General features: G+C 49.2%; 1 protein-coding gene across 2 annotated transcripts in view; it reads right to left on the bottom strand.

The window, feature by feature from the left end:
* KDM5A (lysine demethylase 5A) overlaps positions 1-14,618 on the bottom strand; it is an 84,788-nt gene that overhangs the window by 43,931 nt on the left and 26,239 nt on the right. For both annotated transcript variants that reach the window (XM_019489381.2, XM_019489382.2), the window contains 3 exons: positions 7,339-7,497; positions 3,831-3,950; positions 3,427-3,585 (listed from right to left, as the gene is read on the bottom strand). In XM_019489381.2, the coding sequence (XP_019344926.1) occupies positions 3,427-3,585; positions 3,831-3,950; positions 7,339-7,497 (438 nt within the window). The remainder of the gene's footprint in view (positions 1-3,426; positions 3,586-3,830; positions 3,951-7,338; positions 7,498-14,618) is intronic.

Here is a 14,618-nt window from a genome sequence, read left to right on the forward strand (position 1 = left end):
ATCTGCATATAAATTTTTGAAGGATCCCAGGACTTGTGACAAGAACTCCCGGTTCCATTCATAAGTGGAGGGCTAATTACCACGTGGACCTTTGGAGGGGGAGAAAGGTAGAGGAGGCACGTCTAAAGCATACACACATATTGAGTAGTGTTGAGCTATGGGGTCACCGTGGCTTGAAATGCTGTTGAGTTTGCTGGGGCACAGCCCAATGAACTATATGATAAATCATGGGCTTTGGACTAACATCATACACAGTTTGTATTATACATAAGTAGATGCCGAAGTGGTGCTAAAACTTGCAACAGCTTCAAAAAAGGGTAACTTGCATCAATTCTGGATGAACCAAGTCTATGGGTACCCACAGTAATTTACCTATATGGAAATTACTACAGGCATGTTTATTTCATAGAATCATAAAAATAAGGATTAGAAGGGACCTCAGGAAGTCATCTAGTCCAACCCCCTGCTCAAACCAGTACAATACCCAACCAGATCATTCCAGCCAAGGCTCTGTCAAGCCAGGCCTTAAAAATCTCCAAGGATGGAGATTCCACCACCTCTCTGGATAACCTGTTCCAATGTTTTATTACACTCCTAGTGAGAAAGTTTTTCCTATTATTTAACCTAAACTTCCCTTGCTGCAACTTGAGACCATTACTCCCTGTTCTGTCATCTGCTACCACCGAGAACAGTCTAGCTCCGTCTTTTTGGAACCCCCCCCCCCTTCAAGTAGTTGAAGGCAGCTATCAAATCCCCCCTCTGACTTCTCTTCTTCAGAGAAATAAGCAGTTCCTTCAGCTTCCATATCTATTTTCATTGCCCTCTGCTGGAATCTCTCCAACTTGTCTACATCCTTTCTATAACAGGGGCCCACTATAATTTCGAATTCAGTGTTTTCACATTAGCCCCTCACTTCCACATGCTCAGGGAGAGCAGAATCTGACACTGGGGTGGGGAGGGGGGAGACACTCCAGGGCGAAAGAAGTTTGGGGGAGGTGGGGGCAGAGGGCAAGGACATTACCTGACCTCTCCAAATTTATTTTCCCAGCTGTAGCAGTGACAGGGGGCCAAATTCAAGGCAAACCTCCAGTAATTAGATCAGGTGCAGGCAATTATTTTGGGTGGAGGACTTCTTAGCAAGTTTTGCCAAGCTGTCAAGGGCCACATGGGTAACCCCGCCCCTTGACCGGTGCCCCACCCCTGATCGCCATCTTGGGACTAGAAGTCCCACCCTGACCTCTGACCCTTGCCCCTGGAAGTACTCCTTCAAAGAGGGTTTTTGCTATCTTAGAACCGGGAAAAAAAAAACAAATTATGTACTAAAAATCAAATACCCATGATATTATATTTTAATTCAATTAAAAAATAAATGTTTGTCATCATACCTGTGTGTTTGTGCTTTATATGTAGAAGTGATTGCATAATAGCTCAAAATGTAGTCTTACTCTTGTATAGTGTATGGGGTGTGCAGCGGTGTTGGGGGGTATAGGTGAGTGGGTGGATGTGGGGTTTGTGGGGAGATGTGGATATGTGTGTAGTATTTGTGGGATGTGTGATTGTGCCTGGAGGGGGGTGTGGCTGTGGGGTTTGCAGGAAGGGTTGCAAGGGGGGGAGCCAGCCGGGTACTTGCTGCCCCAAGCTTCATGGCCGTGTTTGCACTCCGGCAGCTTCTGCTGCTGCCAGGAGGCCGGGGGATAGCAGGAAAGAGCCTGTCAGGCTTAAGGGGCAGTGTGGGGGACTCCTGGAGCCACTGGAGGTGGCACGAGTCAGTGGCAACATGGCCCGGGACATAGGAAGCCCAAAGAGGTTGTGCAGAACTTGCATTGCGCGTCTGAGGCTTGGGGTAGCAAAGGCTTGGCTGCCCCACCCCCAAAGGTGACCTGGGGGTTGCCACCACCCTGGGGGGGATGGCCCAGCCCCCCCACACCCTGCAGGGGCCCAGCAGCCTGACAGGAGCTTGCCCCCCGGCCCTGGGACAGGCAGGGAGGCGGCGCCAGGAGCCAGAGCAGAGCAGCAGCTGTTTTTCTGCTTTAGAAGCTCCTGCAGCTTCCAGGAGGCCGGGGGCCCTGGGAAGCTCCTGTCCAACCCTGGGGCCAGTGCAGGGGACCACCTGAGGCCAGTGGTGGCGGCACTTGGCCCAAGATGCGGCACGGAAGTTGCATCTTGCGCCTGAGACTTGGGATGCCAACAGCCTGGCTGCCGCCACCTTGGGGGGAAGCCTGGTCCCTCCCGCCTCACAGGGGCCCAGTGGCCTGGCAGCAGCTCATCCCCCAGCCCCAGGACGGGCAGGAGGCTGCGCCAGGAGCTGGATCGGAGCCACAGCTGCTTTTTTCCTCTGAAAGCTCCCGTAGCCTCCCCGAGCTTCCCGCGCACTAGGCCAGGACCCTGCCAGGTTGCGCCACCCCCCAGCAGCCTCGGGAGGTGACCCGTGCTGCCCCTGGGGTTAGCCAGGAGCTTCCCCAGGGCCCCTGGGCTCCTCCCATCCACAGGAACTTCTGGAGCAGAAAAGTGGCTGCGGGTCCGCATCCTCTCCTGGTGCAGCCTCCCCACCCGTCCTGGGACCAGGGAGCGAGCTGCTGCTGGGCCCCTGCAAGGCAGGGGGGCCCGGGCCTTCCCCCCGAGGCAGCAGCACCCACTGGAGCCTCCCGTGAGGGGCAGCCAGGCAGTTGCTGCCCCAAGCTTCAGGTGTGGGGTGGAAGTTCCCCACTGCCTCCCTGCACCCTGGGCCATGTCCCCACTGGGCCATGCTGCCCCCAGCAGCCCCAGGTGGCCCCTGTGCTGCCCCCGGGGCCAGACAGGGGGGTTGGGAGCCAGTGACAGCCAGGCAGTGCCCCGGGGCCAGTGCTGGCAGGAGCCCGGGGTGCAGCTGCCTGGGCTCCATGGAGCCGGGCTGGGCTGCCCCAGCAGGGAGACAGGGGAGCCACCCCACTCTGGGCCCTGCCAGCGCTGGCTCCCGCATGCCCCCTCGCTCCCAGCCCCCCGCCCCAGCCCCGTGGCCAGACGGGGACCAGTGTGCCCCCCGACCCGCTCTTACCTGAGTTTCCCGCTCCGGCACGGCAGGAACAGCCACATGGTCCCTGGCTGGGGGGCTGGGGCGGAGAGGGCCCTGCCCTTCCAGGGTCCTGACTTCTGCTGGGTCCTAAGGCCCCTGGCTCCTGTCACTTTTGACTGGAGCCAGAGGCAAATAAATATTAATTTTTTAAAAATTTCTCAGGGTCCTGCAGGCTGGACAGTATCTGGAGCAGAACCTAATTCTTAGGAATTCCCTGTGTTAACCACTAGGTCACATTTGCATTAGAAATAGTTAGAAACATGTAAAAGCTGTCATCATTTTTCTTCACAAGACTGCAAAATTCCACATAATTTTCGGTCCTAAATATTTAACTAATGTGCAAGGTCTAGGGTCAATTACACAGTGATTCAGACCTCCTCCTCTGGCATCAGCTTTCGCCTGCCATCCTTTACAGGAAAACCACTCCCAAAGTCCTTGGATGAGATATCAGCTCCATATTCCACAATGACATCCTCCTCAATGCTGCTCACCAGTCGCCAGAACTCCTTCTCTACCAGCTCAGTAGGAACCATCTGAAAAGACAAAGGCATATTAAAGTGCAAACCAATTCAACCAGCCTACTACACAAAAACAACAAAACGAAGGGAATATGAAATAGATGCGTCCAGATGCCAGAGAGCTAAATCACCTCTTAACCAATTTCAAATTGACAGTGTCCCTTTAAATTAAGTCAGGAGATTCCCAAAAGAAACTCAGAGTCAGATGATATACATCTCTTTCCCCAGTAAGAGATCACAAAAAATTGGGATATACTCACATGGACTGGCATGTTGAAGTAATCAGACTTGAAATTATCTGCCATTTCACCAAAACTCTGGAGAGTGTACTCCCTCACAGCTTGCTCAAATCCAAAGGCCTCACGTGGCTTATTACACTCCTAGGAGAAGCAATGTAAGTTATCACTCACTGCAGCGAATCATGCCAAGCAGACTTTTTCCTACTGGAATATACTAGTGTATGTTTCTCTGCCAAATGAACACACAAACTGTTGCTTTCCAGTGCTTTCTCCAGACAATATGGTTCCTGCCACATTGGAAATTGAGCAATTAACAACTGGGAAACCAAACCAAAGTGTTCAGTAACAATGTCACGCAGATCCACTGCACTCCTAAAGGCTGAAACTCAACACCTGCTACAATAGGCATCGGGGTGAGAAGGAAGATAGGGAGGCCACACTTCAACTATGAGGATTTTATGCAAGGTCCTGGCATTGAGACAAGAATCTACAGCAGAGCCACTTGGCACAGATCCCACAACTGCTTTTATCTTAGTAAATTAGCAGCTGCTTTGGCTGCAAGAGGGAAAATTTACGTGGGGAGAAGAAGGAAGAGGGCTTTACCAGATAATTGCCTTTAACTATTTTTACATTATCTAGATAATAATGAGCTGTTCACTTAGCATGCAGAGCTTCAGAGAAGCTTTCTTCCTTGTCTTACACCAAAAGGATGGGCAACAAGAAACTTTGTCATATCTTCACTGCTTCACCCTGCTTATTTCTATGATGCTTTTGCCAGCACATCTTGAGCCCTACAACATTTACATGTACAGAAACAGGGCTGGACTGGCAAGCACGTGGACAAATTGAAGGCTAGCTACTTTTATGGACGTACAAAATGTAAGGCAGGAAGGGACCTCAGTCAGGGAGCCCCTGCTTTAAGGCAGAAGCAAGTATAACAGCTAGACCATCACTGACAAATATTTGTCTAGCCTATTCCTAAAGGCTTCCTAATGTCTAGAGTTCCAAAACCTCTCTCAGTAACCTTTTCTAATTTTTTAAGACATAGAAAGTTTGTCCTAACAGCTCATCTGATTTTCCTTTCCTGTAATTTAAATGCTTTATTTCATTTTCTGTCCTCAGTCAGCATTTTCTTTATAACCACCGTTTCCACATTTGAGTGTATTAAGTTTTCCCTCAGACTTCTCACATCTAGAAAACCATCAAACCCAATTATATTAATGTTTCCTCAATGGCCATTTATCTTTGTTGCACTCCTCTGGTCTGTGTAATTTGTCTACATCTTTCCTAAAGTGTGGTACCCAAAATTTGATGCAATACTCCAGCTGGCAACTCATCATCCATGTTATTAACAGAAATACTGAATGGCACCAAACCCAGGTTAAACCTCTTCTAATCACATCTGATCCACTCTCTAGTTTGAAAGCAAATCATTAATAACATCATTGGGGTATAATTTTTTGCACCAGCTACACACTCATCTTGCAGTAGCTTCTATACTGTCTTCCTTAGTTTACTTATGAAACTACCATAAATAAACCACCATGTGGTAGAACTGTGTCAAAAGCCTTACCAAAGTCAAACGACATCACATCTCCTGCTTGTCCCCCCTACTCACTACACTAGTTACCCTGTCAAAAGGAATTTAAACAGACTTGTCAGAAACAAAATCACATTGAACCAATGCTGGCTGTTTCTCATTACCATATTATTTTCTAAGAGTTTACATTTCAGTTCTTTAATAATTTGTTTTAATATTCTTTCTAGATAATGCAGTTCGGAAAATTGGTTTTTTATTCCCTACGTCCATCCTAGACACCCCTTTTGGAAGACACATACTTTGTAGGAAACCTTTTTTGATTTTAAGATTGTTAAAGGTTCCTGGATGCACCTCTACAGGTCTCATATGCTGTCTCTTTCCTCCACATGAGGAAAGTCTGCTATTGTGAGTTTAATACCATTTATTTGAACCTGCCTGCTCTCCTGAATTCCTTCTCCCTTGGGAATTCCTTCCCCTGAGACCCTGCCTATTAAAGTCTGGTTTTGTGAAGTTTACTGCTGTTATTCTGCTGCTGTCAACTTCTTCTTTCAAAAACCAGGAATTATGTAATTTCACAATCACTTTTACCCAAGCTCCCTTCCATCCTCAACCTTCCAGATTTACTTGAATCTAAGATCACTCTAAATTTAAGATGACCCTCCAATAATGAGATATTCTATACATAGAAAAATTATAAATCTGTTATAATTTTCCATGTATAGAATCCAATTATTGGAGGGCTGCTTTTAAATCATCTCCCCGGACACTGCTGCAGGGGAGAGGGCAGTGGAGGGGTCAAACAGCTTGCCTCTTACTTGTGCCTGCTCCTCTTGCCTCTTCCCCCCAACTTGCGCTCCCCCTTCCTAGCCTCTCTGCTCGTCCCCTCCTTCCCTGCCAGCCTCTGCTCCCTGCTTCCCTCCTCCCCTTATCTTCACACCACGCCAACAGGCTCTGTCCCTGTTCTAGCCTGAAGCACTGAGCATGGCCCCAGCCCAGCCCTACCCCATAGCAGCTGTGTAGGCTACATGTTGCTACTATGGGATGGGATGGGGCCATGCTCAGTGCTCCAGGCTGCAGCACACATGAAGTTTTCCAGTGTGAAGCAAATGTAGGTGTAGGGGCAGTCAGGAGAACAAGGCTGCTGTGGGGGGGAGAAATGGTAAGGTGTGGGAGCAGGGGAAGGCAGCAGCTGTGGCAACTGCCCCAAACCCAGGTAGGGGCTGAAGCCAAAGCCACAGCAGCTGCGTACCCCCCCTTCATATGCAATTCTAAGATGAGGAGTTCTCCCCCTGCTCCCTCCCCCATGTTAAATAGGGGAAAATGTAGTCTTAAAATCAAGCAAATATGGTATTCCTCCCTGTTAGTTAGAATCAAATCTAAAATATTGTCCCCTTTAAATTACTTCCTTTATCACTCAAACACAGAAGTTCAAGAACTTTCTGGGCAGGCTTGTCTGGCCAGATTACTTTTTCAGTAAATATTCATGTAGTTAAAAAGCCCTGTTGTGACCAGATCCTGTCTTTTGGATGCTTTTCTGTTAGTTGCTGGCGTTAGTGCCTTGTCACCAGCTCTTTTTGATTTAGTGGTCTATTATACTCATTTGTTATGGCATCACCCCTGTTCTTTTCCCCATTCATCTCCATCCAAACATTTGATAGGTCTGCCTTTTTCTTATTATAATGGCTCAAGGTCAATGCCAGGGCTTCATAAAAGTCATCTGCCCACAAATTTTTAGATATCATGCATGTGAATGTACCACACTCTGGAGCAGACACGCTTGTACTAAACAGCAGCTTTGTTTTATTAGAAAAAAAGACTGCTGAGCGCACCCAACAAATTCAGTTCACACTGTGGTAATACCCCCACATATACACAAAACTACATATTCTCCTGCAGTGGCAAGAGAAAGAAAGCTGAAATATCCTGGTATACTGTTCTCCTCAATATCATTCAAGGATGAGGCAAGTTTGAGTAGGTCTGGGACTGTACCTCAGCAACACACTTTGGACACCTCCAATCACCTTTGGGCACATCAGGCAAAGGGGGAATCAGGCAAAATGTGTGGTAGCTGTCATCACAACCATCACAGAGTAACAGTCTGTCCTCGTTGTTTCCTCGGCCACAAAACAAGCAAACGTATAGATCAACCTGTAGAAAAAAAGTAAGAGCCCAGTCAAAACCAGCCTCCAGCATCCAACAGCTGTCATGCTAGTCTTATAGATTTATAGATTCATACATGTTAGGGTCGGAAGGGACCCCAATAGATCATCGAGTCCGACCCCCTGCATAAGCAGGAAAGAGTGCTGGGTCTAGATGACCCCAGCTAGATACTCATCTAACCTCCTCTTGAAGACCCCCAGGGTAGGGGAGAGCACCACCTCCCTTGGGAGCCCGTTCCAGACCTTGGCCACTCGAACTGTGAAGAAGTTCTTCCTAATGTCTAGTCTAACTCTGCTCTCTGCTAACTTGTGGCCATTGTTTCTTGTAACCCCCGGGGGCGCCTTAGTGAATAAATACTCACCAATTCCCTTCTGTGCCCCCGTGATGAACTTAAAGGCAGCCATAAGGTCGCCTCTCAACCTTCTCTTGCGGAGGCTGAAAAGGTCCAGTTTCTCTAGTCTCTCCTCATAGGGCTTGGTCTGCAGGCCCTTGACCATACGAGTTGCCCTTCTCTGGACCCTCTCCAGGTTATCTGCATCCTTCTTGAAGTGTGGCGCCCAGAATTGCACTCAGTACTCCAACTGCGGTCTGACCAGCACCCTATAGAGGGGAAGTATCACCTCCCTGGACCTATTCGTCATGCATCTGCTGATGCACGATAAAGTGCCATTGGCTTTTTTGATGGCTTCGTCGCACTGCCGGCTCATGTTCATCTTGGAGTCCACTAGGACTCCAAGATCCCTTTCCACCTCTGTGCCACCCAGCAGGTCATTCCCTAGGCTGTAGGTGTGCTGGACATTTTTCCTCCCTAGGTGCAGCACTTTGCATTTCTCCTTGTTGAACTGCATCCTGTTGTTTTCTGCCCACTTGTCCAACCTATCCAGGTCTGCCTGCAGCTGTTCCCTGCCCTCCGGCGTGTCCACTTCTCCCCATAGCTTTGTGTCATCTGCAAACTTGAACAGAGTACATTTGACTCCCTCATCCAAGTCACTGATGAAGACATTAAAGAGTATCGGTCCAAGGACCAAGCCCTGCGGGACCCCACTGCCCACACCCTTCCAGGTCGAGACCGACCCATCCACCACGACTCTTTGGGTGCAACCCTCTAGCCAATTCGCCACCCACCGGACTGTGTACTCATCCACATCACAGCCTCTTAACTTGTTCACCAGTATGCGGTGGGATACCGTATCGAAGGCCTTCCTGAAGTCTAAGTATACGACATCCATCCCTCCTCCTGTGTCCAGGCGTTTCGTAACCTGGTTATAGAAAGAGACTAGATTGGTCAGGCACGATCTGCCCGCCACAAATCCGTGCTGGTTTCCCCTCAGCATAATTTGCCCTGCCGGGCTCTCACAAATGTAAGCCTTGATAATTTTTTCAAAGACTTTACCAAGGATGGAGGTGAGACTGACCGGCCTATAGTTGCCCGGGTCCTCCTTCCTCCCCTTTTTGAAAATGGGGACCACGTTAGCCCTTTTCCAGTCCTCCGGGACTTGGCCCGTGTGCCATGAGCGTTCGAATATTCCCGCCAGTGGCTCTGCAATGATGTCGGCCAGTGCCTTCAGCACCCTTGGATGGAGCTCATCCGGGCCTGCCGACTTAAAGGCATCCAGTTCTTCCAAGTGACTCTGCACCACCTCAGGATCTACATATGGAAGTCTGGCGCCTTGCTGCTGCCTCTACAACCCCAGTGAGAGACTTGTCGTGCCCCTCACTTAGGAACACTGAGGCAAAGAACTCGTTGAGAAGTTCAGCCTTGTCCCCCCTGTCTGTCACCAATTGTTTCTGCCCATTTAGCAGGGGTCCTATTCCTCCCTGGGCCTTCCTTTTATTCCCAATATATCTAAAAAACAATTTCTTGTTGTCTTTTACTTGGGTTGCCATCCTCAGCTCCATGGTAGCTTTTTACTATACATATAACAAAGTACACACTGAAGAAATCTGATACTTGGACACTATGTAATCTCTACACCCTACTGAGAATGCACAAACCATCATCAGGCTTCTGCTTCCCAGGCCCAATATGTCTGTGATGTAAAAGCACACAAGATGATGGGGAGTGAAAGAACTCTCACCCAATCTAGCTCTAGAAGGAAAAAGAACATCCATCAAGCATCACGAGGGCAAAAACCAACTCGAAGCAACAATTCATTTATGTCAATTTTAAATTCTGGTGATGGCCTTCCCTCTCTGGGCCCCAATGATTCATAGAAATTAGGGGTTGGAAGGGACCTCATGACATCATCAGGTCCAGCCCCCCCACTCTAAGGCAGGAAAGACTGCTGGGGTCAGATGACCACAGCGAGGTATGCATCTAGTCGTCTTTTAAAGATCTCCGGTGAAAGTGACTGTACCACCTCTAGGGGGAGTATGTTCCAGACCTGGACACATGAACCGTAAAGAAGTTTTTCCTTATGTTTAATCTGAAGCGATTTTCTATCAAGTCTATGACCATTATTCCTGGTCTTCCCCTGGGAAGCCTTGGTGAACAGATGTTCTCCTAGCTCCTGAAGTTCACCCCTTATATACTTAAAGGCTACCACCAAGTGTCCCCCCTGAGTCTTCTCTTTTCCAGGCTGAACAGTCCCATGTCCTTCAGCTTCTCCTTGTGTGGTCTGCTCTCCAGACCTCTAATCATTTGTGTGGCCCTCCTTTGGACTTTTTCCAGCTTATCTACATCTCTCTTAAGTGCGGTGCCCAGAACTGGATACAGTACTCCAGCTGCAGCCTCACCAGGGCTGAGCAGAGCGGTAGGATGACATCCTTAGTCTTGCTTGTGAGCATCACTTGATACACGCCAGAGCTTTGTTCACATTGCTGGCTAAACCATTGCACTGGTGGCTCATGTTCATTTTGTGGTCGATCATGACCCCTAGGTTGTGGTGCTGGCTAGTGTAGCACCACCAAGCCTATAAGTATGTTGTGGATTATTTCTCCACAGATGGAGCACTTTAGATTTCTCAGTGTTAAACATCATCAGGTTTAGATCTGCACACTTTATATGCTGAAGCCTAACTCTAAATACATTCCTATGGGGAATGACACTACAAGAGAGCCTCCATAACTAGCTCAGAAGTAGGCACTGCATCATTAGCAGCAGCACAAACTGTGACTGCATTTGAATTGGTTATCAAAATCAGGGACAAGAACAATCCACAGCAGGAACAACACAGCAAATTTCAACCTGAGAATGCTACAAGTACAGTAGGGGTATGCGGAACGGGCCGCACTCAATTCAGATTCGGCCCAAATTGGGAACAGTGATCGGATTTGTTGATCTGGATCACTGTCCCGATTCGATTCAACCGAATTTGAATCTGAAGATACGATGCTGATTCAGAAAATTAGTGATTCAGCCGCAGACACAGCTTTAAACTGTTTTTCTACATACCTAGAGGTACCAGGCACAGCTCATGAATGCTGCAATGGTGGGGTGGATGGAGTGTCCCACAGGAGCTCAGCCCCCCCCAGCGATCAGCCACTGGGGGACCCCAGGTGCCCCCACCTCCACCCCAGGAGACAGCAGTCACCGAGGCGGGGGGGGCGGCCCTCTCCCGCAGACCCGAAAGTGGACTCCTGTGGATTCACAAGCCGCCTGCTACCGTGAAGTACATAGAAAAAACAGTTAAACCTGTGTGTCTATGTCCGAATGGCTGAATCTTTCCAAATCTCTCCAAATCAATTCAGAGGGTTCCCATTTGATTCAGAGAGATTAAAAGGTCTTCTGATTCAATTCAGATTCAGAGATTTGGCCACCAAATCAGGCCAAATCTCTGCCAAACTGAATCAGGGAGCAAAGCTTTGCACAACCATAATGTACAGGCATAAACCTCTCTCCCTTCTCTTTCACTAATCTAGGCCAGGGGTGGGCAAATACATCCCGTGAGCCACATCCAGCCCAGCAGGCTATTCTATCTGGCCTGAGGGGACCCTAAAAAATTTAGAAAATTAATATTTATATGCCCCTGATTCCTGTCAAAGATAACAAGAGACAGGGACAGTAGGACCCAGAGGAAGCCCCAGCAGGCGGCTGCAATAGGAAGGCCTGCCCAGCCCCACGCCCCCCACCCACCCACAACTTCTGGCCTGGGACTGTGGAGCTGTTCATGGCTGCGCCAGCACGGGAAATTCAGGTAAGAAGCAGGCGGGGCGGGCAGGGGAGGACCACAGGGATCTCCCCAGTCCTCTGAGCTGGGCCAGCTCCTGCTGAGACCCATGGTCTGGCCATGCAGCCGGAAGCCAGTGGGTGGGCAGGAAAGTGACGGCGGCGGGGGGAAGCGGAAGTGAGCGGGAGAGTGCGGCTTGTGCCAGGGTCCCAGGGCTAGCGCTGGCAGGGCCCAAAGCAGGGCAGTAGGAGCACAGGGCATGTGCTGGCAGGGGTCTCTGCAGCCAGGCTGGGCTGCACCAGCAGGGAGAGGGGGGAGCCGCACCTCAGCCCCAATAGATAAGCCTGGAGCAGGGCCCAGGCTACCAGCAGCAGCAGGGAATGAGCTGGTGCTCACTGCAAGGGAAAAATGGTCTCTCCCCTTCCCTGTGGCCAGCGACCTGTGCTGCAGCTGCTCAGAGCCTGTATGGGGCTGCTTGTACCTGCTCTCTGTTGCCACCATTGCCCCATGGGGTGACAGTGATGCGGTGGAGAGGCAGGACAGCCCGGCGCAGGCTGCAAAGGTGGGGGTGCTTTTCTCCCATGCTGAGCACCAGCTTATTCCTCGCAGGCGAGCGTGGGGTCAGGGCCACACGCAGCTCCCCACTTGTACTGCAGGGCTGGAGTGGGGGCGCTGGTAGTGAACGGGAGCACAGGAGCCAGCAGCAGCTGGGTTGGAGTGTGGGGCGTGTGCCACTGTCCCGGGACCAGCGCCAGCAGGGCCCATAGCAGGGCAGTAGGAGCATGGGGTCCCGGACAGCAGGGGCTCTATGGAGCTGGGCCAGCTCCCCCCTCTCCCTGCTGATGCAGCCCAGCCCAGCTCCACAGACCACTGCCAGCCCGCACCTCATGCTTCTACCACCCTGCTCTAGGCCCTGCCGGTGCTGGCCCTGGGATGCTGGTGCAGGCCCCATGCTCCCATTTGCTTCCACTCCTCCCACACTGCTTTCCCCACTTTCCTGCCCAGCCACTCTGCACTACATGGTTCCCATACCCACATCCATACCCACATGCACACACACATCCCCACAACCCCCCATATGCAATCACTTCTGAATATAAACCACAAATGCCCACAAAACGGAACAAAAATATATTTTTTAATTAAATTAAAATATATTATTATGGGTGTTGGATTTTTAGTACGTAATTTGGTTTTTTTCCCCCCAAAGATGGCAAACCCTCTTTCCCAAAGGAGTACTTCCAGGGGAAAGGGGAGGGACTTCCTGTGGCAAAGGTCAGAGGTTAGGAGTGGGACTCCCAGTCCCAAAACAGTGACCTGCCAAGGGGTGTGGCTACCCATGCACCCATCGAAAGTTTGCCAAAACTCAGTAAGTGGCCCTCTGCCCAAAATAACTGCCTGCCCCTGATCTAGGCAATGAATGCACAAATATAAGGATTCCAAGTAGCAGTGTAAAAGTGTCAAAATCCATGCCCGGGGACACATCCTGATCTACTGTCAACCCAAGGTCATTTCCCAAGGAGCAGAAAACCACCATCCAGGATGCATCTCCATGACCAAGGACTAACTAAGCAACCAAAGTCACAAGTTTCCTTTTCTTATAGGCCTGATATGACAGGACAGCCCCAATGTTAACATTTAAACTAAGGACTCTTCCTAAAAATATTGTCAAGCTGTTTTCATATCATTACTCTAAAATTTCATATAACTACTCAATAACATTTGAAATGAGGATATCTAGCCCATGATACTCATCTATTACAACTGATAGCCCATTTAAAACTAACACTGAATCGTATTACTTATTACTTACCCCATATTCTCCCATTGTTCCCCAGCCCAAACTGTGGATCTTTCTATTATGCAGGCCAAAAATATTAGCCAGGTCACTAGTTTCAAAAAAGTCACTGAGTGCACCAGCATATTAAGTTCTTTCATTTCACTTCCAGATTACACAATTCAAATATGTCACAAACTTGAAGCATCTCATTCTATTTAAGTATGCTCTCTCCTAGCAGGTCAGCCTTGCACTCTTCCTTAAAACACTATATTATCTATTGAAATGGTCAAGCAATCAATTCCAAAGAAGCCAACAAATCTTCAAAGCATCTCATAACACTGGTTCTCATGGACTACCCATGTCTAGGCTGTGTTTCAAACTACCTACCATATTTACTGAAATCCAAGACAACTTCAAGTTTAAAATGACTGACACGACCCCCCGCCCCCGCAATAATTAGATTTCTGCATGGGAAATTATAAATTTGTTACAGTTTTCCACATATAGAATCTAATTATTGGAGGGCAATCTTAAATTCACCCCCCACCCCCAACTGCTGCAATGGGGAAAGCAGCAACTGAGGGCAGCAAGCAACCTGACCTCCAACCACCTGCCCCACCCCTTGGCTGCACCCCCTCTCTACCCCCTGCTACTTGTCTACACATCCTCTAACCACTTTCCTCCTTACCTCTCTTTCACTGCTTACCCTATGTAACGGCTCAGACTCCAACTTCAGCCTAACTGGAGCCCTGGGGACAACAGAAGCTCTGGCCTATGGCCTGAGGTGAAGCCAGAGTCGCTCCCCTTCTGCCATGCAGTCTCCCTCGCATTTGTCACCCTGACACTCTCTCTCACCCCACATGGCCTCCCTCATTGCACAAACCATCTTGGCCCCAACCCAATAGCAGGGGCAATGGCATCTTCAGCCTTGGTACAGCCCAGCACTTGAATCCTAGCTATTCCCCACTCCCCTTTCCCCCAGTGTTCAATGAGGAAAAATTCTTCACCTTGGATTCAAATACACATGGTATTTTTGCTGTAAGACTTTCTAAAAGCATGATGGGTCCCCCACCACAAACACACAATTTTATTTTTAACATGGGAAAAACGTTCAATTTCCTTCAAGTTACTTAATGGAAGTCAGTCATACTTTAAAGAAAACTGACATGGCAGAAACCATGCATGGAAAGCACCATCCAAACAAGTGACATTTTCAGGAC

This window comes from Alligator mississippiensis, chromosome 4 (genome assembly GCF_030867095.1).
Source record: "Alligator mississippiensis isolate rAllMis1 chromosome 4, rAllMis1, whole genome shotgun sequence".
Classification (NCBI taxonomy): Eukaryota; Metazoa; Chordata; order Crocodylia; family Alligatoridae; genus Alligator; species Alligator mississippiensis.